General features: G+C 67.5%; 3 protein-coding genes and 1 non-coding gene across 12 annotated transcripts; 1 reads left to right on the top strand and 3 right to left on the bottom strand.

Moving 5' to 3' along the window:
- On the bottom strand, positions 1 to 107 carry LOC114226790 (U6 spliceosomal RNA). Its single transcript, XR_003612902.2, has one exon. It is a non-coding gene; the product is annotated as a U6 spliceosomal RNA (small nuclear RNA).
- Positions 108 to 969: 862 nt separating this feature from the next.
- On the bottom strand, positions 970 to 6,549 carry ENTR1 (endosome associated trafficking regulator 1). 6 transcript variants are annotated; one of them, XM_054727741.1, is made up of 10 exons: positions 6,325 to 6,546; positions 6,026 to 6,175; positions 5,499 to 5,567; positions 4,723 to 4,838; positions 4,111 to 4,512; positions 3,546 to 3,619; positions 3,082 to 3,193; positions 2,785 to 2,847; positions 2,438 to 2,577; positions 970 to 1,940 (listed from the first exon to the last, which is right to left on the bottom strand). In XM_054727741.1, exons 1-10 carry the CDS (start codon positions 6,392 to 6,394, stop codon positions 1,838 to 1,840), a joined length of 1,299 nt encoding a protein of 432 aa, XP_054583716.1. In that variant the 5' UTR covers positions 6,395 to 6,546; the 3' UTR covers positions 970 to 1,837. The 6 variants fall into 6 exon arrangements, with proteins under 6 accessions (XP_054583716.1, XP_054583717.1, XP_054583718.1 ...); XM_054727742.1 differs by lacking the exon at positions 5,499 to 5,567; XM_054727743.1 differs by lacking the exon at positions 6,026 to 6,175 and having other exon boundaries at positions 6,325 to 6,545.
- Positions 6,550 to 6,641: 92 nt separating this feature from the next.
- On the top strand, positions 6,642 to 14,115 carry PMPCA (peptidase, mitochondrial processing subunit alpha). The gene is made up of 13 exons (XM_054727740.1): positions 6,642 to 6,718; positions 7,700 to 7,902; positions 8,217 to 8,296; positions 8,523 to 8,605; positions 9,165 to 9,259; positions 9,869 to 9,969; positions 10,184 to 10,447; positions 10,671 to 10,763; positions 10,855 to 10,973; positions 11,078 to 11,168; positions 11,261 to 11,323; positions 12,353 to 12,497; positions 13,199 to 14,115. The coding sequence occupies exons 1-13, from the start codon at positions 6,648 to 6,650 to the stop codon at positions 13,366 to 13,368; spliced, it is 1,578 nt and encodes a 525-aa protein (XP_054583715.1). The 5' UTR covers positions 6,642 to 6,647; the 3' UTR covers positions 13,369 to 14,115.
- A 1,351-nt stretch (positions 14,116 to 15,466) lies between these two features.
- Positions 15,467 to 22,517, bottom strand: INPP5E (inositol polyphosphate-5-phosphatase E). 4 transcript variants are annotated; one of them, XM_054727736.1, is made up of 11 exons: positions 22,481 to 22,517; positions 20,868 to 21,900; positions 19,784 to 19,907; positions 19,033 to 19,130; positions 18,318 to 18,442; positions 18,091 to 18,210; positions 17,761 to 17,868; positions 17,487 to 17,648; positions 17,152 to 17,267; positions 16,506 to 16,642; positions 15,467 to 16,196 (listed from the first exon to the last, which is right to left on the bottom strand). In XM_054727736.1, the coding sequence occupies exons 2-11, from the start codon at positions 21,689 to 21,691 to the stop codon at positions 16,064 to 16,066; spliced, it is 1,947 nt and encodes a 648-aa protein (XP_054583711.1). In that variant the 5' UTR covers positions 21,692 to 21,900; positions 22,481 to 22,517; the 3' UTR covers positions 15,467 to 16,063. The 4 variants fall into 4 exon arrangements, with proteins under 4 accessions (XP_054583711.1, XP_054583713.1, XP_054583714.1 ...); XM_054727738.1 differs by having other exon boundaries at positions 16,548 to 16,642; XM_054727739.1 differs by having other exon boundaries at positions 20,868 to 21,881; positions 22,481 to 22,515.
- Positions 22,518 to 22,635: the final 118 nt, after the last annotated feature.

The raw sequence follows: 22,635 nt of genomic DNA, 5'->3' as shown, positions 1-22,635 counted from the left end.
TTTAATAAGGGATGCTTCACGAATTTGCGCGTTTTCCTTGCGCAGAGGCCGTGCTAATCTTCTCTGCATCGCTCCAATTTTAGTACATGTGCTGGGGCAGCTAACACTAGGGTCTTGGGAGATGAGTGGGACCCGCCCCCCGCAAAAGGAGCGGGTCTCCCCGTGGGGCAGCGGATCAGCCTGCGCTAAAGGTGAGCCCTGGAAGGGCAGAGCCATGAGCGGCCGACCTGCCGACCTGGCAGCCACCCAGCGGCTGAGGTTCAACAACTTGGTCATGTGACCTGTACGTTCATGGCTTCTCCTGGGGAACACTTCAAACTATACAGAGGGGATGGGGTAGGAAAGTCTGTGTCCATCCCGCCCTCTGCACCGCGGCACGAGGAGGGGGCTGAAGGGGTGCTCCTGTTTCAGGCCCAGCCTGGCTGTGGGCAGGGGCACCCGGCTGGTGATCTGCTGTGTATCACCTGCCCCCATAAAATGCTGTGCCCCTCCTGCAGGGCCCCAAGAGGCAGCCTCCCCCTGGCAGCCCTGCCTTTGTAGTTCCCCAGAGCTGCTGTGCGTCCACCAGAGGAGAACCTCATCCTAGCACCGTCCTACTACACTGCATGTCTGAGCCGGCAGCACCCGCTCTGCACCACCGGCTGGAGCACGCGGCGGGTCAGTGAGCTGAGGGTGGTTCACCGGTGACTTCTGGAAGGCTCTTCCCTGTAGCAAGGATCAGAAGTCTAGCAGTTTAATCATCTTTTGAAAATTCAACTACATGATCTCCAAGAATGCTCTAATTCCACAACCAATCGGTCCAACGCCAAACCTGCAGCCGCTCTTGGCTGGCAGCAGTGGTCTGAGCTCCCCGGGCCGCACAGCGGGGCGGGCGCTTCGGCAGACCCCGGTAGGACACGATGCCCCCTGGTGTGCAGGAGTCACAAAGCATAACGAGCTGGCTGAGGCAGAAAACAGGGCCAAAGCATGTGCATTTTAGAATTTATTAAGAAAGCTGTCAATCTGAACAGGAGGGAACATTTTAAAAAATAACATCTGCAGGAAACAGCCACAAGGCACTGAGTGCACGTCACGCCTCCCTCCGTCAGAAGCGGCTGGAACGGCAGCGGGAGACTCGTGCTACCAGGAGGCTCTGCACGTCCCCTGGATTCGACTTCATTCTACAAAAGGCCGCTTGGAACATGTATCAGAACCCTCCATCCAAAACATTTTCCAAACCCGAGGCCCCCTAAAGAGGTGCGTTTCGATGGTTTCACAGTGTAGAATCCGTGCCAACCTTGGTCCCTCCAGGACAGCAGCAGCCAACCATGTGGGGTGCCCACACTCAGGCCGCCAGTCGCAGGCCCGCCCTGTGAAGGCTGCGGCGTGGCCTGAGCCAGGGGGGCACTGAGCAAGGCGGAAAGGCACGAGGCCCTGTCCAAGGCAATCATTGATCTCGGCTCATTTAGTGTTTCCTTTACTTGTGAAATCAAGGACAATCGATCGAACTTATCTGAGAGTGAGTGTTCTGGAATAAGAATGGAAGACTATCACAGAACGGCTGTTCCCACGTTCAGCACTGAGAACCAGCGGTGGCTTTTATAAACACGTCTCCCAGTGGGTCATGTCTTACCGCAGGGATTCACCCGGAGCAAGGGCTGCATGGACAGAAACCTCGGGACGCTCACCAGCTCCACTGCTCCCGCCGCGGAGCTAATAATACTGTTCTCAGTCAGGAAAGCAGCATCTCGCGATAAACAGCTTTACTGGGAAGACTGTGTATTTAAGGACACAATGGCGTTTCACATCCAGGGAGCGGTGACTGCAGGATGTAAACAGAGCTGGAGCTAGGAGCTTCTCAAGACTCCTCCTCCCCGACCTCCTTGATTTCGGAGATTCTGTCTATGGATTTAAGGATCTCAGCAACGAGGTTCAGTGTTTCGGCTCCGGAAACCAGCTGCCTGCAAGGAGAACACTGGCATCAGCAGCTGCGGCCACGCTCGTCCGCAGAACGCGAGGGACCCAGCAGACAGAGCGGAGACCAGCGCAGGTCCTCGAGGCCGCGGCTCTCCCCCGAAGAGGCCTCGCCGTGAGCACGGGGCGCCCCCACCTACTCGAGCACCCGTGCTGTGCACCCCGCTGCCTGCAGCTCAGCCAGTGGGAGGAGGGTGAGGACTGTTTGAGACCCCAATGCTGTCTCCTAGGAGCGCTGCGAGCAATTCGTGGGGGGAGGGGAGACACGGGATGGGACGGGATTCGCCGTAACGCCCACGCCTCTCAAGTAGAAACAGCCATCGCCACGCAGGATGGTGGAGCCGGCTGGTGTGCACAGGCTGCGACCTCGGGTCAACGGGCCCGTCAAACACCCCCCATCCCGAGCCCGGAGCCCTGCACGGTGCGCGGTGCGCGTGCTCACGGTCTGAAATGGCACCGAGGCCGCCCCCCGCCTCCTGCTCACTTGATGGAGGTGTGCGCGTTGCTCATGACCATGCGCAGGTTCTGCAGGGCCACGTCCGTGTTCTGCTTCACCACCGTCAGGCTGGCGCCCTGGCCCGAGCGCAGGGCCTCATTCTCCCTCTTGAAGTTGGAGACCTGCGCCTGGGGTGGGGGAGCGGCCGTGAGGGGTCTTATGGTGAACGGAGCAGCCACGCGCTGTCCACCTAATGCGAACAGGGCACCTTGGGAGAGGAGGGGGCCCGGCTCCACCACAGGCCCTCCTACCCGGGCTCCCAACGCGCCCCTCTGCTCCAGTCTGTCCTCGGCACTGGCCCACGGACCAGGGAGCAGGAGCGGGCCCCCGGTTACCTGGAGCAAGCTTATGTCTTGTTTCAGTTTCATGACGTGACTTTCCGCCTTGACCGCACGTTTCTGTCACCAGAAGACAACACGAGAGCCTCAGCGGCAGGTGAAGTGCACACGGGCCTCGCCCAGTGCTCCGGCGGCTCCGCCGGCAGGCAGGCCCCCCGACGCCTCACAGCCACGTGAGGGACCTCACAGAAGCCCCGCCCCTGCTCCCTGCGGCTGCTGCGACCACGTGGGGCAGCGCCTGGGCCCACCAGTGACACGCCCGCCGCCTCACAGCCCCTGCCCACCCGTGCGTACGGTCATCAGCTCCAGGTTCTGCTCCACCTGCTGGACCACGGATTCCAGGTCGTGGTAGTCACTCTCCTCCTTGATCATTTTGGCTTCTAACTTCCGCTCCAGCGTCCTCACCCTGTCAGAGAACACCCGCACCCCTGTGGCTCTGCCACCCACTCGGGGCTACTTCTACAGGCACTGCGGCCGGGTCGGCTCGGTAACGGCCACGAGTGCCCACCGTTCGGAACGAGCCGTGTCAGCGAGGCGCAGGGAGGTGACACCCTCAGGGGGTCTAAGTGAGCGCCAGCCATGGGTCCTCAGGGGTCCGACGGTCTGCCGCTTGATCAGGACGTTAAAAGTACACAGACACAGCAGGGAAACGTGTCCGTCGCCAAGGCCCGACACAGTACAGAACCCCGCCCCCGCCCCCGCCCCAGCCGCTCGCGGCTCCAGTCAACCGCCCGGCACGGCCCCGACCGAAGGCTTACATCTCGGTTTGCGTCTCCGAGAAGTTCTGCACCTCCGTCAGCTTCCTCCTGAGCTTCGAGTTCTCGTCCTTCAGCTGCAGAGAGGAAATCCTGGTGAGGCACTCGGCGTGTCCCTCACAGGGGTCTGCACGCTGCGGTGTGGCCCTGGAACTGCTCGGCAACAGGAATGCCCTGGAGCCGACCCCAGACACTCGCCGAGAAAGGGCACCACTTAGGGCCGAGGTCAGACTCCAGCGTCACTCACACAACTAGTTTTTAGTCTGTTTTAAAACTTCTAAGACTTTCCTCGACTCAGAACACTTGGCAAGACGCTCAAGCCGACCCGCGGGGCAGCCCCAAGGGTCCCACCTCTGCTCGGGTCCCTTCCCGCACAGCCGGCTGTTCCCGCAGCACCGGCAGCCCGGCAGCGCGCTCCGGGGAGACGCTGGCGCGGCTACTGTGCCAGACTGTCTTGTCCTGGAGCCAAACTCCGGGCCCCCGAGGATGCCAGAGCCTCAGGTTTTTTCCAAGAACACTGCTCAGCCACAGCTGGTTCCCAGGTGCCGGGGCGCAGCCCCTCACTTACTGCTTCGTAGCTCATCTGCAGCGTCCGAAGGTGCCTGTCCCCCAGACACTCTCCGTGGGCGGCAAAGTCTGCACTGGGACTCGCCACGGGAGAGACCCGGGAGTCGGAGTCACTCAGTGTCCACGGGGGCAGGGACTCGGGCCCTGCTGGCTCCGACGGGCTGGAGAAGAAGGAGATGTAGGTGCTGCAGGGCGACGTGCTGGCCGAGACCCTCGAGTGGGTCTGCTCCACTGCGGACGGCAGGTAGGCGCCATTCCACCCGTCCTCATCCTCGTCCTCGTCCAGGAGGTCGCCAGCCCCCGTTGGGTCCTCGAAAAACGGCTGCTGGAACTCCAGGCCGAAGCCCACGGGCTGGGAGGGCGGAGAGCTGCAGTCGAGGCCCAGGGAGTGCCTCGTGGCTTCCTGAAGGACAGGGCAGGGCGAGCCTCAGACCCAGGAGCCAGCGCAGGCCTCTTCCTGACGTCCACGTAGGAGCTCAGAGGCGCCATCTGTCCAGCCAGGAAGGTGCGAGCCACGAAGGCCCCGCCCCGCTCCCGCCTCGCGCTCCCACCCCGCTGCACGGCCGCTCCCAGGAGCACGCGATGAGGAGCCGGAAGGCCGGGAAGGCCGTACCTGCGCGTGGAGCCTGCTGTTGGCGGCGTCCTCCTTCAGCAGGCTGAGGTTCTTGGTTTTCAGGAACTCCTTAAAGGAGAACGGGTTTGCCTCTTCCAGGTCCGCAAGCTTCTCATCTGAAACAGCGGCCAAGGCCTCACGTGTGAAGTCCCCCCAAGGTCGTCCGAGGGGACTCCCCCGTTCCCTTCTCTTCCCGGGACACAACGCCACCTCAAGTCGGGAATGCCACTCGAGTCGCTGCCCCAGAGCTCAGCGCCGGCCCGCGACACGGCTCTACTTCCTCTCCTTCCCACCCCACCCCGTGGTTCGCACACCTCTGGCGCAGTGACCACGTGGGTGAGGCTGTGCCCGCACTCCCACGGGGCTGTCCCAGCTCCAATGCCCCCCAAGCTGCGAATTCCCGCCCCCCTCCGCCCTTCCCCGACTCACCCACCCCTTTTCCTTCCCCTCTCCCCGCTTCTCGCTTTCCCACCACCTGGCCAGCCACACGGCGGCCCTTTCAGTCCACCCATCACCCGAGCCCCGGTGCCACCCTGTGTGGCACTGGCCCCGTGATTCCAGCCCGGGGCCTCTCAGGCTCCCAGGATCCCACCTTCCTGCCATCCCTCAGGCCTCGGGTTGTACCCTGCTTCCTTTTGCCCCAGAGCCAGGATCCAACCCCCGGGTGCCACCCCACCTGCCCTGGCGGCTACAGGTGCACTAGGCAGGCCTGCCCCCGGCGTGAACCTGTACTTCAAGTCGGCAGAGAGGAAGGAGGGATTACCGAAGTACTCTACCTCCAAAGCGTATCTCCTGGGCTCCTGGTGGGCCTGGCTTAGTGCCCTTCCCCTTTCCGTAGATAAAATCTGCAGAGACACCCCGCCGCCCCGCGTCCCCACCCGGCCTCAGCGTGGCGCTTCTCAGCCGGGGGACCCTGCCTGCCCTGCCCGGGGTCCTGGTGCAGTGGGGTGCACATGCCCTCCTGTGTGCGCCCCGCCCCAAGGCCCCCGTGGTGCCCTCTCCACCCACACAGGCCGAGGGGACAATGGGATGAACCAGTGCTGGCCACTGCCTGGCCGCCCAGGGCGGAAGGCTCCCCCGCCCTCCCTCCCGCACTTGCCATCCTACATCGGAACTGTGTTTTATGGGGGAGGGTCTCCCCAAGACCAGACTGTGAGCTCCCAGCGGCAGGACTCTCTCCACCTGTCTCCCCAGTGCCGGGCACACGGAGGCGCTCGGTGCTCACCGCCGGGCCCGGGGTGAGTCCGGGCTCCGCAGGGCCCACAGGCAGCGGCGGGCCGGGTCCCTGGGGCTCGTCTCTCACCTGTGTCTCCCACGTTAGCGAGCACCGGGCTGGGCACATAGCACATAAACGTCGGCCGAATGCCGAAGAAGTGGGGGTCCGGGTCCCTGCCGCGGGGGCGCTCACAGTCTAGCTGGGGGAGCCCGGCCCGGCGCTCAGAGAACGCAGCCGCTGGAACAACAATGAGAGCGACTTGGCCGCGCCGCGCCTGCGGCCGCTCCCCGGGACCGGGACCGGGACCGGGACCGGGACCTCGGCGGGGCCGGGAGCCCGGGGCGTCCGCCTGGCCGCCCTCCCCCGCCCGCCCGCCGGCCGCTCACCGTCCGGAATGACGAGGCTGCGGGCCCGGGACAGCGGGGAGATGCCCGGGCGGCGCGCGTAGCCCGACATCGCCGCGGGCCCGGGGGCGCCGGCCCTCCCTAGCCCGGCAGCGGCGGCTCCATGGCTCCGGCTCCGCCCCGGCCGCGGCGCGAGTCCCCCGCCCCCGTCGCCCGCCGCTCGGCCGCCGCTCCCAGCCTCTCGCCGCGGCTTCCGCTCCGCGCACCGGAAGCGAGCGCCCGAACGGCAGGGGCCGGCGTCGGGGGGGCGGGGCGCGGGGGGCGGAGTCGGAAGTGACGCCAGAAGCGGTGGGCGGAGACCCAAGATGGCGGCGGTGGTGCTGGCGGCGACGCGGCTGCTGCGAGGCTCGCGCGCCTGGGGCCGCTCGCGGCTGAGGTGAGCCGGGGGCCGGCCGGGGCGGTCCGGGGGGCCCCTGGGGCTCGGCCAGGGCCCGCGGGGGCCGGCGTCCCTCGGGGCCCGCGGCCTCTGGTCCCCCGACGCCCAGACGCGGCGCCGGGCGGGCGGGCTCGGGTGGCGGGACCCCGGCCTGGCCCCGGGGGCGCCTCCCTGCCCCGCGCTGCGGGCCCGCACCCCGAGCCCCATCCGCCGCTCCGTCCCGGCTGCGGCGTCGGCTCCCGCCCTCCGCTCCCGGTCCGCGGGCCGGGCCCAGGTCGCGTCGTCTCCGCCGGCCCCTTCCTGCCGCGCGCGCCCCTCGGAGCCCGCGCCCGCGGACGCCTGGCTGCCCTGCCCCGCCGCCCGCCGGGCCTGCCGTTCCCCGCCCTGCACGTTCATTCAGGCGGCGGGCAGGGGCCCCGTCCCGGCCCCAGCTCTCGGGTGCGCCGGGCGCCCTGCGGCCCGCGCCGGTATCGGCGACCTGGCGTGTGCGGGAGCCCAGCCGCGATCGCGGTGGAGACTGAGTGCGGGAGGCGGGGGCAGCCTCTCTCGGAGGGGACGTTTAAACCGAGCGAGGAGGGCTGAGGACGGGCAGGCGAGAGCGGGCGGGGACGGCGGCCCCGGGAGCGTTGGGGCTGATGAGCCGCGTGTGTTCGCGGAGAGGCCAGCCCGCCACTGTGACCGGGGCCTGGGGGCGGGTGGGGGTCAGCAGACGGAGCTGGAGGCCAGATCCTGCAGGTCCTGCCCGGCCAGGGCTCGGCCGAGCTCCCGCAGGGGCTGGTGTGACCTGCACTGACCTTCCCCGAGGGCCGGGCAGACCCTGGGAAGGAGAAGGACCTGCCCCGCCCCCTGAGCCCCCCTTCGGCCCCCCAGGCGGGTGGCACAGACCCTTTCCGAAGGGGGCGCTGCCTTTCCGTGCAGACACAGCGCCGCCCACGTGGCCCCACGGGTTCCGCCGCTCACCGGGCGACCTCTCTGTTTCAGGTTTGGGGCCCCGCGGTACAGACAGTTCAGCAGTGGGGGCGCCTACCCCAACATCCCGCTCTCTGCCCCCCTGCCCGGAGTGCCCACGCCCGTGTTTGCCACTGTGGACGGCCAGGAGAAGTTTGAGACCAAAGTCAGCACGCTGGAGAACGGGCTGCGCGTGGCCTCCCAGAACAAGTTCGGGCAGTTCTGCACGGTCGGCAGTAAGTGCCCGGTGGCGGCGTCGCTGTCACTGCGGGTTCCTCCCGAGGGAAAGCCCGTGTCGGGCAGGAGAATGAGGAGCCGCAGTTCAGCGGCCGTTTGGGCGGGCCTCCCCCTTTCTCTCCGGTCTGCAACTAAAGGTCCCCGACGACCACAAACTAGTCATGGAACCCCCGGCGCAGCCCAGGCCCTGAGCGGACCCTCACCCACGTGTGACCCCATCGCCTGTTCAGTCACGTCCACAGTTTTCACGGAAACGTTTCTTTTGTGCCAGTCTCCTTTTGAAAACCGCCTTAACCTGTCAATTTTTCCCCAGTTCTTATTAATTCAGGGTCAAGATATGAAGCAAAATACCTGAGTGGAATCGCTCACTTTTTGGAAAAGTTGGCATTTTCGGTCAGTGTCCAATTTGTGAATTTCGAGTTGTAATTGGGGAGAATTTATGTAGTTCTGGTTTTTTACAGCGGTTACATGTTAATGGTTAAGTTGCCGAGTTAACGGTAATAAAACGTCATTTAATTTCGTGTTGCTTTGAAAGCCAAAATAAACTTTGTTAGAAGCTGTGTTTTAGGGGTTGTTGGGGGTTGCTGAACCCACAGGAGTCCTTCCTTGTTCTCCCTAGTCCACGGACCGCTTCGACAGCAAGGACGGAATCCTGCTCACCTTGGAGGAGCACGGGGGCATCTGTGACTGCCAGGCGTCAAGGTACCCAGCGCGGGCACGCCGGTCAGGGCCCCACAGCCCTCAGAGAGGCCGTGGCGGTCTGCGATGAGAAGTGACCACTAGCTGGGCAGAGTGGGTGGGACACACTCACACAGAGGAACACTTCGAGGGCCAGGTGGTTCCCCGAAGGCTGCGCCAGGGGACTTGAGCCCGGCAGTCGCTGGGCACCCAGGAGCCCTGTCCCCCAGGTGCTCGAGGTCATGGCACAGGAGCCAAGGGCGGTGGGAGTGTGGGGCCGGCAGCTGACCGGGTCTGGACCGGGGAAGGAATGCCAGGAAGCCTGACACGGCTGGTTCCCACATTGGCCAGTTGGTTCATGCAGGAGACGCAGACACGGAAAGGGGCTCGGCACGGCGGAGCCTGTGCGTGAGAAAACCCTCCAGCTGGGCGGGCGGCGCGGTGCTCGCGCAGGCTGTGCGCACGGCAGCTGCCCGTGGTCTGCCCGCGACGGGAAAGGCCCCGGGCCTGCGACCCTGGCGCCGAGTGATGGCAAGTCCCCAGGTGCCCGCCTGCCCACAGGGCCGGTGCTGGTGTTTTCCAGGGACACCACCATGTATGCGGTGTCTGCCGATTCGAAAGGCCTGGACACGGTGGTCGGCTTGCTGGCTGAGGTGGTCCTGCACCCCCGGCTCACAGGTGGGTGTCCGGCCGGTGGGGGCGGGGCACTGGGTGGCGTGAGAGCCCTGCCCATGGGACGCGCCCTGTCGTCGGAGATCTCGGCTCACCTGCCCGTGAGTTGGCGCAGTTTTATTGGAAGTAACGCTGGCGAGCGGAGTTCAGCGCTGATGCGCCGAGACACCAGCCGGCACCCGTTGACGTGCTAGCAAAGTGGGTTCTTTGAGGAGCGCCCCCCACGACTGCCTTTCCACACCCCGGTCCGTGCCCTTCCTCGGCCCTGCCAGCGGCGGGACTCGCTCCCTGCTGGGGCGCAGGAGCGGCCACATCGCTGTCGCCGCTGGTCCTACGGCTGCTGCCACGCAGCCCGGCCTGTTGGCTGCAGTTCCGCTCGGGGCTCTGGCCTGTCTCCTCAGCACTGTCACCCCCTCCTCACGGCGCTGGGGCAGGTGCAGGGTCAGTGCCGCCCGCGCAGGGGGCCGGGCTCAGAGCAGGGCCAGGTGGCAGCTGCGGGCGCTCTCCCTCGCGCACACGTGTCCCCCAGGCCTGCCCCAGAGGAAGGCAGGGGGAGGACGCTCGGCCCAGCGCTGCGGGCCTGTGGGGCTGAGCCTTGTCCCGTGCCCTTCGCAGAGGAGGAGATTGAGATGGCGCGAATGGCTGTCCAGTTTGAGCTGGAGGACCTCAACATGCGGCCTGACCCGGAGCCTCTTCTCACCGAGATGATTCACGAGGTGAGGGAGCTCCCTGAGGCCGCCCTGGGGGCCGGAGCCGGGGCAGTGGGAGGGGCGTCCCTGCAGGACCCGGGCTTCCCCTCCACCTCGAGGGAGCCTGTCTGTCCTTGGTGACCGTCCTCCCTGGAGGGGTCTCACTTCACACACACGAGGCGGTCCTGCGCTCGGAGCCTGGGGCCTGCTCCCCGTCACTGTGCTCCTCGCTTCGTTGCAGGCCGCTTACAGGGAGAACACGGTCGGCCTCCACCGCTTCTGCCCCACAGAGAACATCGCGAAGATGGACCGCGACGTGCTGCACTCCTACCTGAGGAACTACTACACGCCAGACCGCATGGTGCTGGCGGGCGTGGGCATCGAGCACGGCCACCTGGTGGAGTGCGCCAGGAAGCACCTCCTGGGCGCCCGGCCGGCCTGGGGGAGCGGGGCGGCCGTGGACGTGGACCGCTCCGTAGCGCAGTACACCGGGGGCGTCGCCAAGGTACAGGCAGGAGACCGCGGCCTGGGCCGGGGGCACTTCATGACCTCGGGGAGTTCAGGGAGCTGCACTCGTGGCTGCGCCTCAAACGCGTCCTAGTCCACGCTGCACGTTCTCGAAGCCGAGTGCCTGTTGTGTTTAGCTTCGGGGCTGGGGGTGGGCTGAGGGTGGATCTGGCCGAGGCGATGGCAAAGCCTGGGTCACTGTTCGTTCTTCCCGGTTACAGCTAGAGAGAGACATGTCCAAGGTCAGCCTGGGCCCCGCCCCGTTCCCTGAGCTCACGCACATCATGATCGGGCTGGAGAGCTGCTCCTTCCTGGTGAGTCCCGCAGGCTCCCCCTGGCCCTGCGCCCCCTGGCCCAGCACGCCCCCCGGTGCGGCCCCTGCGAGCTCCGTCCTCCTTCCCGCAGGAGGCTGACTTCATCCCCTTCGCGGTGCTGAACATGATGATGGGCGGCGGCGGCTCCTTCTCGGCCGGCGGGCCCGGCAAGGGCATGTTCACCCGCCTCTACCTCAACGTGCTCAACAGGTGAGTGGCACCTGCCCCTCGCCGTCCCCAGGGCCTCGGGCCCAGCTGAGGCCGCCCTGGACCGCGCTGCCACCTCCGGGTGTCTCTTCCTCCACGTCCCTCAGGCACCACTGGATGTACAACGCCACCGCCTACCACCACAGCTACGAGGACACGGGGCTCCTGTGCATCCACGCCAGCGCCGACCCCAGACAGGTGAGGCCCGGGCCGGTGAGGCCAGCCGCCGCGGGGCGTCTCAGGCGAGCTGTGTGAACAGCTCTCACTTTCACCTCACGCCTCCCTCGCAGGTTCGAGAAATGGTGGAGATCATCACCAAGGAGTTCATTTTAATGGGCGGGACTGTGGATGTGGTAAGTATGGCAAGGTGCCTTCCCCACACCCCACCACGCTGGGGCCAGCCTCTGTGCCCCAACACCCGTGACCCCATCCAAGGCTGAGCTGGTCGCGTGGGGAGCCCTGCTGGTCTTCACGGGCACCTGGTCTGCTTGCACCTGGCTGACCCCGTGTGTCTCGTGGCTGCCTGAGGTCCTCGGCTCTGCTGACAAATGCCGCACACAAGGCAGGCCCCTCCCGGCCGCCTGCAGGCCAAGGCAGAGCGGCCCGTGCGCAGCCCTGCAAGCCCCTCCGGCTTTTCCTTCCAGCTCCTCGGTCTCTAGCCCAGTGCTTGTTACCTTGCGTGTTCAGAAGCCTCGGTACTTCCTGGCCCAGAACTGGCACAAATAGCAGATTGTATACGCGCGCACGCATGCACGCACGCACACAAGTACCAGCCAAGCCCAGCGTGCAGGCCCCATGCCTCGGGGGTCAGTGCACATGCTCCACCTCAGACCATGCTTTCTGCGGCCCCGTGTCTCCTGCCGCATCGCGTGGTCCCTCCCTCAGCAGAAAGAAGAAGCGTCACTTCAGGCGAAAGGGTGTGAGAGCCACTGGCCCCGCTGGGCCCTGCTGGGCAGGCAGTGCTCCCCCACGGAGGCCGCTGAGGCTGCGCAGGATCGGCCTGCGTGCCAACGTGACGCCCTGTCCTGAACGAGGAGCTGCTTTACTTAGAAAACGCACCACTTCCAGCCGGTCTGCCCCGTGCTCGCTCCAGGAAGTCGGGGGTCCCAGAGCCATCGCGCCACCTGCCTCCCAGCTGCCTCTGTCCTCGAATCCCGGGCCGGACTCCCTTGTAACCCTCACCCCTGGTCAGAAGGGCTCCCGGAACGGAGCTGGTAGCTGATCCGACCCCTCAGCGTTGCCCCGGGAGCGCGGTGGGCAGTGCCTGGGCACCAGGGAGCCGTCTGCCTCAGCACTGACCTTGGGCCGGGACACACTTCCCTGAGCCACAAGGTGGCTTGAGTGCCTGGCTGATGTGGGCACCACGGACTGTCGACCCTCAGGTGGAGCTGGAGCGAGCCAAGACGCAGCTGATGTCCATGCTCATGATGAACCTGGAGGCCAGGCCCGTGATCTTCGAGGACGTGGGGAGGCAGGTGCTGGCGACCCGCTCCAGGAAGCTGCCCCACGAGCTGTGCGCGCTCATCCGTGAGTACAGGCGTGGCCGTGCTCGGCTGCACACGGAGGCTGCGGTGCCGGCCCCAGGTGTCCGTGGCCTCACGCGGTCTCCAGGGGCTCTGAACGTCCTCCCTGCGTGCCCGATTTTACTTGCTTGTGCGGCGTTGGGGGACCGTTTCTCAGCTTTCTCAGATTCCCAAGGGGTCTGTGGCCCCAGAGGGCCAGCACTCCGTCATGAGGTGAGCCACTGGTGGAGCTGGTAGTTCTGTAGTGTCCCCTGGGCTGGGAGTCCTTTGGGGGTCCCGCAGGCCCTCGAGAAGGACAGTGCTCCACTTCCCGTGCCTCGTCTTCCGCGGCAAAGCCAACACTGCTGGTGCGTTGCCGGGGGTGGGCTCCCGGCTTCTCGGCCAGGTCAGCGTGCGGCCTCTGCCGCCTCCTCCCTCAGGCCACGCGCTCGGAGGGCAGGGCTTCCTTCTCTGCTGACCCGCCAGCTCTTTTCTCCTGAATTCTTGTTGGGGGCACGTCCTGTTGCATTTGAAAACCATGGACGTTTCCCCATCACTAAGCAAAGCAGAGCCCGCGTCTGTCCTTGGCCCCGACTCACGGGCAGTCCACACAGCGGCTCTTGGACCCTCTGGAGTCTCCGCTCCTCTCCCCGGGGTGGTGGCAGCAGATTAGCGGCCTGGAGGCACGGGCCAACAGCCTTCCCCGTCCCTTGTCCCCCGTGCCAGGCGACGTGAGGCCAGAGGACATCAAGCGAGTTGCTTCGAAGATGCTGCGCGGGAAGCCGGCAGTGGCCGCCCTGGGGGACCTCAGTGACCTGCCCAGCTACGAGCACATCCAGGCGGCGCTGTCCAGCAGAGACGGGCGCCTGCCCAGGACCTACCGGCTCTTCCGGTAGAGGCTGTGTTTGCACACGTTTCTTTGGAGGTGAACTTAGTGCAGGAACTCCCGAGCGCTGCAGACCACAGGACGCTTCTCCGCACAGTGAACGCACACGCCGACGTGGGCACTGCGTGTGCCGTCGCGGACTACACGTGCCTCCAGCACTCCACTCCGGCCGGGTGGCGTGCAGAAGGCTCCGGCCGCCGCTTCCGCGTCCAGTGCCGGCCACTAAGCACGTCAGTGCCAGGGCGTGGCCCGGGCACGCTGCCTGCTTCACGGCGCGGCCGGGCGCCTGGGCTGTCTGCCGACGTGATCACGTGCACTGTTGTCCTCACCCTTGACTTAGGACCGGCTGTGAAAGGCTGTTGCAACTGGCACCTTTTCTAGAACGAGGCAGGGCAGTGCCACCACCTCTCCCTGCTGGCCCTTGTCGGACCTGGCATTCAAAAGCCGCGGGCCCTTTCATTGGGAAGTGGGTCCTGATGCCAGAGGTATCCGTGCACGGGTGCGAGGGGCTTCTTGGAATTGGTGGTCGGCGATCGCGTTTTAAAAGGTGGGAGACTCGAGCTGTAGGTTCAGGAGGGAAAGGTCACACAACTGGTGACGGTAGATTTGTGCTTCTGAGACTCCAATGCCCGTAGAAGCCCCAGGTTCCACGGGGGAACCCCGAGTCCCCGGGTAGTTCTAGGGCACCACAGCGTAGAGGGCAGCGCCCGGCACGGCCATCGGGCACTGGAGGAATCAAATAAACGTGTACGTGTTCCTTCTGTCTGCAAGCGACCTTTGTGTAGGGCCTGCCAGCTGCTGTTACAACACCCCCCGTGCCCACGGCCCTCCGGCCACTGGGGCGCGAGCCCGGGGGTCGGGGCTGTCAGTCCGGCCGCAGACTTGCCGCGGTTAGACTCCCTGCGGTTCTACACGGGCAAGTGCCTGGCTGTGGAGGGTGAGACAGGACAGAGCCCGAGGGGGGCGGTGGGTGGGATTGGGCTTCTAGACCTGGCAGCTTCTGTCTTGGAAGCTGACCCCGTTTTCTCTGCTGGGTCCCCTCCACCCTCAGGGCCTGGGCACTGAGGTCCCTCAGCAGGGACCACCCTCTGCTCCCTGCCCTGGACAGCAGCACGCTCCCCTCCCCCACCTCTCCAGCCCCTCGGGCCCTCACTGCAGCGCACCTGTGCCCCCAGGTGCCGCCCCCTCTGCTCTCCCGGGACAGTCACCGTGCTGAGGGGCAGCGCACAGCCTGTGAGGGCGAGCCGGCCTCAGACTGGCCACCTTCACTTGCATTTTTAACTGATTTTCCCGTGAACTTCCATCCACCTGAACCCTCACGGCTGGTGGTGAGTTCAATCACTCCTGACCCAGGCTCTTACCAGGTGCAACGGTCGCCCCAGAGAAGCAGCGTGATCTCGGGCCAAACTATTTTCGGATTCACATTAAAATCTCTTCCATGGTTTGGGTCAGACCATGCCTGGAAAGAACCATAAAACCGTACTTACTTCAGTCCCTGTTGCCACACCCTTTGTAAGAGGTTCTCGGGTGATTGAGACGCAGCGGCACGTCCACTCCAGCTTTCTCCCAGCCGCGCAGCGTCCTGCGGTCCCTGGGGATGGCGGGCCGCCTCCGACTGCTCTGCTCTGGTTGCTGCTGGAGGCTGAGGCTGAGTGGCTACACAGAATGGACTCCATGGCTCACACCCGCGTGTCCACTCCGGCTGACACGTGGGGCGGGCGCGGAGCAAGCCCAGTGCGGAGGCGGCAGACGGGCTGAGGGGCGCTGTCAGCCGCCAGCCCAGAGCACCCCTGCCTTTTCGCACAAGCTGGTGAGAACGGCCTGAGTCTAGGACTCACACTTTGACCAGAAAGAGTTAGACTCAATATATGCATTTATTTAAAATATAAATACGGAAAATAAATAATTGAGAAGACTAGATCTAATGCTCTGGGTTTCCCGCATTCAAAGCCGACGCCTTCTTCAAAAGATGGAACCAGACGGGAAGGAATGATGGGCTCCTTGAAACCCAGACGAGGCGGTGACAGCCTGGGTGGCAAGGAGGTGACAGCCTAAGCTTCCAGCAGCGGCTCTGGCTGGCAAATGCACTGCTGCTACTGACGCCGCCGAGCAGATGCCTGAAGTCAGCGGTGGCCGCGGGGCTGGAGGGCAGGGCCAGCGCCGAAACCTTGGCCACGCCCCCTCCCGGCCCAGCACTGGGGACCAAGCTCACTCCCTGAACGTTGTCTGGCTTCAGCCTGGTGACCAATGGCCTCAGCTTGGTCCCAGCACGTGCCGTGGGACTGGGGACCCAGGTCACCCCACCGAGCAGCCTCCATGGTACCAGGCCGCGCGTGCGCCGAGGAAGGGCCGGGGGACGGAGGCAGACGCTGGAGCGGCAGCGCGAGCTGGTCAAGTGCGGCTGCTGCAGCTGGAGAGGCGCATCCGGGAGATGGTGGTGGGCCAGGCGGGTGCCCTCGGGTCCCAGCTCCGCCTGCCGAGCGGAGAGCTGGGTGACTGCGGGGGAACGTAAGCGGGCAGCGGGTCCGGTCCAGGGACGAGGTGGGGCCGGCTCCGCTGCAGCCCAGTTCGCTGGGTTCCTGCCAGGAAGGCGGCCTGCCTCTGGCCACGGCGCTCAGCGTCCCCACGGCTGCGCAGTCCGGGCAGCATCTCCTCGTCCTTGCCAGGGATTCCGGCGGCGGTGCCCGCCCTCCGTGGGCAGACCCTCAGGACACGGTGCAGATGGCGCTGGCGTGCTGCGTCTTCAGGGCCTGCTGCCTCTGCATCTCTTTGGAAATCCGCCGTTTAATCCCTACCAGGTACAGCTCGCGGTCAAACTTGCCAGCCGCCAGCGGGATGCTGTGGGGGAAAGGCCGTCAGGAGGGGGCGGGCCCCGAGGGTGCCCCGCCCACACACTCCAGGGTGGACGCTGAGAGCCAGCCCATGGGCGCAGGGGCCAGGCCAGGTCCCGACCCCGTGGTGGCCACTCCAGGGACGGCCGCTCCGGTCCGCCAGGGCAGTGATCTCCGCGTGGGCCTGCACCCTGGCTCCCGTCTGGGGGCAGGACTCTGAGCAGTGGCCTGCGCCAGCCCCCACGGCGACAAGGCGTCTGTCCCTGCCCCCGGCCTCGCCCCGCGCCCCGAGTGGGCAGGCCTGGGCGGTACTGACTTGTCTCTGCCCGGCCTCACTTTCACCCGGAAGAGGCCGTACACGGGGCGGTGGTCGGAGGTCTTGATCCCGGGGCAGGAGGAGTACGTGAGCGGGCAGATGTCATCCCTGTGGCGGCTCCGGTACATGACCCGGTCCTGCAGGGGCAGCCCGAGGCGGGACGCATGACGCCCCGTCTGCCGCAGGGTCCCCCCGTTACGTGAGCAGAGTCCCCGCATCCCAAACCTCCTTTATCGCCGGGCACCCCGGTGCTGGGAGAGGCAGGTGTGCCGCTTCCCCGCTGCCCTGATGCAACACCCGTGCCCGCAGCCCCGTGCAGCGGGGGGGCAGCCAGGCTCCAACCCGCCCCGCGCCCTGCTTGTCGAGAGGCTCCGCGGGGCTGCGCAGCCTGGCCCGGCCGCCTCCCGCCGGCGCCCTGACAGCAGTGGTCCACAGGTGGGCACGCGGGTGCTCTGAGCCGGGCCTCTGAGCCGGGGGCCGGGGACCCGCCTGGGGACGCCTCTGGGAGGAGGGCACGGGGCGCAGTCCCTGGCCGAGCAGAATCCCAGCCGGGCCCCGCGTGTGCAGCCCCTGAGAGGCCCCAGCTCGGGGCACGGCTCGCACACGGACCGCGTCCCGAGTCCCGGCTCAGGAGCGGCGCGCTCACCGTGTAGGACGGGGTCCTCTGCTTGGACGAGGTGTCGTACGAGTCCTTCCCGAGGTCGAACTTGTACGACGGCAGGAAGTGGATGTCTGGCTCCTGGAAGCCCTTGAAGATGGACCCTGGGCGGGCAGGCACGGCTCAGGCCTGGCGAGGAGCTCCGGCCCGCCCTCCCTGGCCTGTCACCACCCCTCCCCCGCTCCGGCCCGGCCACCCCCGTCCTGGTCACCACCCCTCCCCCGCTCCGGCCCGGCCGCCCCCGTCCTGGTCACCACCCCTCCCCCGCTCCGGCCCGGCCGCCCCCGTCCTGGTCACCACCCCCTCCCCCGCTCCAGCCTCACCTCTCTGCATCTCCCGGGTGAGCTGGTCTAGCTGCAGCAGGGCGGGCACGCGGGTTCCCGGGTCCTGCCTCAGGATGGCCTCCACGGACACACGGCCGCCGCTCAGGCGGAAGTTGAAGTCTCCGAACCAGAAGACGCCGTCGAAGCGGGTGGTGACGTCCGCTGGGCACAGGCCAGAAAGCGCATGAGCCGTGGGGACAGGGCTGGTCCGTGTCCCCGGCCCCCATCTGTCCCCATCAACTCCCCAGAGGACAGGGCGGAGGGGCCCGCTCACCTGCGTCCGAGCGGTAGGGGCAGGTGTCCGGCACGTTCTTGGGCAGCGCGAGGCCCTGGACGGTCTTGCTGTAGTCCAGCAGCCTCTCGCCGACCTTCCCGTCTCCGGCTGCGGGGACAGAGCGGGGAGCCCCGAGGGGCAGGTCTGGCTCAGGGCTGGACGCGGGGTCCGTGTGGGGGGAGGCCCGCAGTGAACCCCCGCGGGAGGGGGCCCCGTCAGAGCCCTCGGGGCCTCTCGGTCGGGGCTGCAGGTCAGGGAGGCCGCACAGAGGCGCCCGGCACCCGCCTCCTGGGGGGGGATGTCCCCACGTGACGCGGGGCGGAGACTCACAGGTGAAGTGGGAGGTGATGAAGAGGAAGGAGGTGCCGAAGAAGGTGAAGCCGACGCCCAGGGCCCCCTTGGTCTTGATCTGGGACACGATGCGGGTGGTCACCGTGGAGCTCTCCACCTCTGTGGGAGGAGGCGGAGCTGACCGCCGCCCGCAGCCCGAGGGCCCCGCCACCCGGCGAGCTGTCCCTGGACGGGGCAGGGCGGTGGGCCGCGGCGGGCGGTGCTACCTGAGCAGAACCAGATGAGGTCCCGGCGGATGAGCACGGACAGGTGCAGCGCCCCGTGGGCCGCCGAGTGCAGCATCACGTAGTGCGGGCCCAGCGTCTCCTGCAGCCGCGTCTCCCACTCCCGCCTGCGGGGACAGCGGCGCCCTGGGCAGCGGACCGGCTCCGGGCTCCACACCCGGGCGCTGGGGCCTCCTTGTCTTGCAAGGAGCATGGGGACGTGGGCAGCTCGAGGGGTCCGGGTCTGCTGGGCCAGAGGTGGGGCTCCCGGACACCGCGGAGCTGACGCCTCTCGGGGCTCCGGGGACGTGGCCCGGGTCCCAACGCGGCTAAGACTGAGCAGAGTCCCAGGCCCCCCCACCACCTCCCCCGCGGGCTGTGGGGAGGAGGCCAGGCCAGGCGGGAGGGAGCCCGCCCCTCCTCCAGGTGACCCTCCACCACGTGAGCGTGCGCGGCAGACAGAGGCCGGCGACGCCACGCAGGGCGCTGCTCTCCCTGCACTTACACCCTGAGACCAGCTCGTGTTCAGCAGAAGGAAAACGGCCTTTAGTTCAGATCCGAGCCCCCGTTTTAGGAGGCGGTTTGTGTGCTTGGCTGGGTGCTGGGGTCTCGGGTCACAGCAGCCTCTGCCCCAAAGGCCCACCTCAGCAGTGCTGTTCATAGGGACCGGGGGGGGGGGTGCCAGGCTCAGGGGCACACGGGGGGGGGTCGTCCCTACCTGTCGGAGCAGCCCTCCTGCACCCCGACCACGTACAGGTCCTGGGCGTAGTCTGCTTCGGCGGGCAGCAGCAGCTCGTCCAGGTTCACAGGCAGCTCCTGAGGGGAGGCAGCGCCTAGCGAGGGGCCGGGGGCGGGGGGCTCCCAGGGCTCCTGCTCTGCCCGGGACCCGCCTCCCCCAGCCTGTCATTGCCAAGGCCGGGTCTGCACCTGCTCCCGGGCTGTGCCCCCAGCTGCTGCTCAGCTGCGTCTTTCCCTGAGCCTGACCCTGAGGGCCCCACATGCACACCCACACCTGGGTGACGCGGGGGCGCAGCGGTCACTCCACCTGGCTTGGCCCTCAGTCCCGCAGGCCCAGGACGAGGGATGCCCTGTGGACGGGAGGGTGGCTCCCCGAGGACAGCGGGGCTACCAGCCTGGGCACCTGCCTCCTCCTCCACATTCGCCAGGCCCCGTGGAGCGAACAGGAGTGACCCCAAGGGAGACTCGGGGCTCTGGGCGACCCGAGCCAGTGGGTTCAACGTGGGGAGTGGGAGGCTGCGGGGGAGGCCTCAGGGAGCGGCTGCCCCTTCCTCTCCCTGTGCCGTCCGCCTGAAGCCGCTCCAACCAGAGGGGCCGCCAGTCACTGAAGCTAGCAGGGCCGGGGGGGGGGGGGGGGGCCTGGCTGGCAGGAGGCGTCACTGGGTGTGGCTCAGAGCCCGAAAGAACAGGCAGGAACCCCGGCCGATCCCGAGACGCGTGGGCGCCCTCACCTTCTGGCCCTGCATGTTCCACGTGGCCACGAAGAGGGCCACGGTGCGGTCGGGGAAGTACCGGGCCAGCTCCTCCGCCCCCATCAGGGCCCCGCTCGCCAGGAGGCTCCCCTCCAGGTAGCTCCTGCAGAGGACAGACTGAACTCGGGTCCGAGCAGATGCCCCTCACCACCCCCCCGCCCCCCAAGTCAGGGCCATGCGGGATTGTGCTTCAAACAACCCGCCCGGCCCTGGTTGGGATTGGAGGTGAGGGGGCCCGAGCCCGTGTGGGGAGACGCAGGAGACAGACAGGCCTGCGGGGACGGGGCCTGGGGGTGGAGTGACAGCCGGGTCCGGACCAGCTCCCGGAGAAGCTCCGGCTCAGGAGGCGTCGCGGGGAGCCCCCCGCCCAAGGAATCACGGCTCTGGCCCGCATTTGGGAGTCGTGAGCAGAAGGGAAGACGGGGGGGGGGGGGGGGGGGGGGGGATGGCACTCAGATCCTTTTCAAGCCATAAAAACGTCAGCATGGCCCTGGCCGGTGTGGCTCAGTGGATAGAGCGCCGGCCTGCGGACTCAAGGGTCCCGGGTTCGGTTCCGGTCAAGGGCATGTACCTTGGTTGCGGGCACATCCCCAGTGGGGGGTGTGCAGGAGGCAGCTGATCGATGTTTCTCTCTCATGGATGTTTCTGACTCCCTCTCCCTTCCTCTCTGTAAACAGTCAATAAAATATATATAATTTTAAAAATGTCAGCACGGGTTCAACATTAAAGCCCCGTGTGCCCGTGGTGCCAGTCCTCCCCCCGCAGGAGTGGGCGCTCAGCGAACTGGGTCCCAGACACCAGAGGAGCCACGGGCTGCCGGGAGCCCAGAGCAGGAAGCCGGCCGCCTGCTGCCCTCGCTGCCCAGTGGCCCTGGGACCCTCCCTCCACCTGGCTCGGCCCGTGGCTGTCAGCCTGGGCAGGAGAGTCGCCGGGGAAGGACTGGGAGACCCGGCCCGTCTCCATCTTTGTGCGCCGGACGCGTTTTAAGGAGAAGCTCGTGGTCCTCTGACCCTAGAATAAAGGCGGCAGGTGCCAAGCCCCACCCCCACCCCGGAGGCCCCACCTGCTGCGGACGTCCTTGGCCCGGATGGGCGCCAGGAGGCTGAAGGAGGACTTGGCCGAGCGCAGGGAGCAGTCATCGGAGGCCAGGGGGCTGGGGGGCCGGCCGGGGCCCAGGCTGCTGTGGGCCCGGAACAGCCGGCCCTGCACGCGGACCTTGTAGTCGGCGTGGTCCGCGTCCACCTTGTGCGCCGTCCGCAGGCAGGCAGAGGCCACGCTCCATTCCATGGCGGGCAGCGGGCGTGAGGGAAGCCCGCCGGCCCGCCGGGGGCTGCTCCCCGCCGAGGCCCTGTCCCGGTGCAGGAGGTCCTGGGGGGTGCCCATCGCTCCGGAAGCACAGTTGCCCCAGGAGGAGGGGCTCCTGCCGCCGCTGCCTGGAGTCCCGGGGGACGTGGGGATTTCCTGCAGCGAGGCGCTCAGGCCGGGCGGGAGGCAGGTGCGGGCCGGAGGCCCGGGGACCGCGTCTGGCGAGGAGCCCCTGGAGGGGCTGGCCCCATTGCCGGAGGCCAGGTCGTCCTGACTGCTCGGGAATCGCCGCCGCCTCCAGCCCTTCTCATCCAGGGACAGTGCCCGCTCCAGCCGGGGCCTCATAGGCGGCTTCGGGGTGAAGGCTTTGGCCTTAGCCTGGGGGTCTTCGTGGCTGATTTCTGCTGGAACGTCCAGAGGGACCAGTGGGCTCTTCTCAGGCCCAGGACGGTCAGCGGCCAGGGATCCTGGGTAGGGGGCCAGGTCCCTGTCCGAGTTCACGAGGTGCCCCGTGAGCATCCCGCCTTCAGGCTGCGGGGGGTCCGCCTCTGAGCGCCCCAGGCAGGCCGACTTGGAGGGCATAGTCCAGGGGCCAGCCCTCACCCACGATGGCGGCCAGGCCGGTCTGGAATGCCCTCTCCGGGGGCTGCCCGGTGCCAGGGTCAGGGATGCGCAGGCAGATGTCCGCGGTGAGGCCCGGGGCGGTCCGGCAGGGGCGGGGCCGGGGGCGGCATGGCTGGAGGCCCTGAAGTCCCGCGACCCCCACTGGGACCTACGGGAAGGTGCTCTCACTGCAGGAATGGAGGGTCCTGAGCTCAGCGGGGGGCGGGCCGGGCCGGCAGCGGCCTCCTCGGGTGGGTGGAAGCTCTCCCTCCTGCCGGGACGCGGCCGCCCAGTGGGGGCTGCTCCTCACGGGGGCGCTCGGGGCGTCGCCCCGTAAGAACGCCCACGTCCCCGGTGAAGAGGCCACAGCGCGGCCTGGAGGGGCCGCCGCCCGCCGCCCCGCTCGCCCCGGACCCCCCTCCCGAGCGCCCGCCCCCCCAGCTCCGCAGGCGCCGCCGCCACAGGCCCCGCCTCAGCCGCGATCCGCCGGCGGCTCCCGGGGCAACGACCGCGGAGCTGGGGGGGCGGGACACGCGCCCGGGGTCACTCCGCGCAGGACCCCGCCCGCGGGTCACCTCGCGCCCCGAGGTTGCTCCACCCCGGACCCTTGAACCGCCCTGGGGACCCGGAGCTCCGAACCCCGCCCAGAACCCCCGCGCCCCACTCGGGGCCGCCCCGCCCCCGTGCCGGACCTGCGCCCCGTCCCCAGCCCCCACCCCCCACCGCCCTCCCCGGGCTCAGCCCGCGCCCGGGACCCCGCGCCCCTACCTCTCGGCGCCGCCCGCTCCCAGCCCCACGGGCCTCGGCCGCCGCTCGCCGCAACCCGCGGGCAGAGCGCCCCGAGCCGGCGCCTGCAGCGGCCCCTGGCGGCCGGAGGACCCCCCACACCCGCGGCTTCCTTCCCTCCGGGCCGGCCTGCTCCC

Source organism: Eptesicus fuscus, chromosome 15, assembly GCF_027574615.1.
Source record: "Eptesicus fuscus isolate TK198812 chromosome 15, DD_ASM_mEF_20220401, whole genome shotgun sequence".
In the NCBI taxonomy this organism is placed as follows: Eukaryota; Metazoa; Chordata; class Mammalia; order Chiroptera; family Vespertilionidae; genus Eptesicus; species Eptesicus fuscus.
This window is presented reverse-complemented; position numbering and strand designations above follow the sequence as displayed.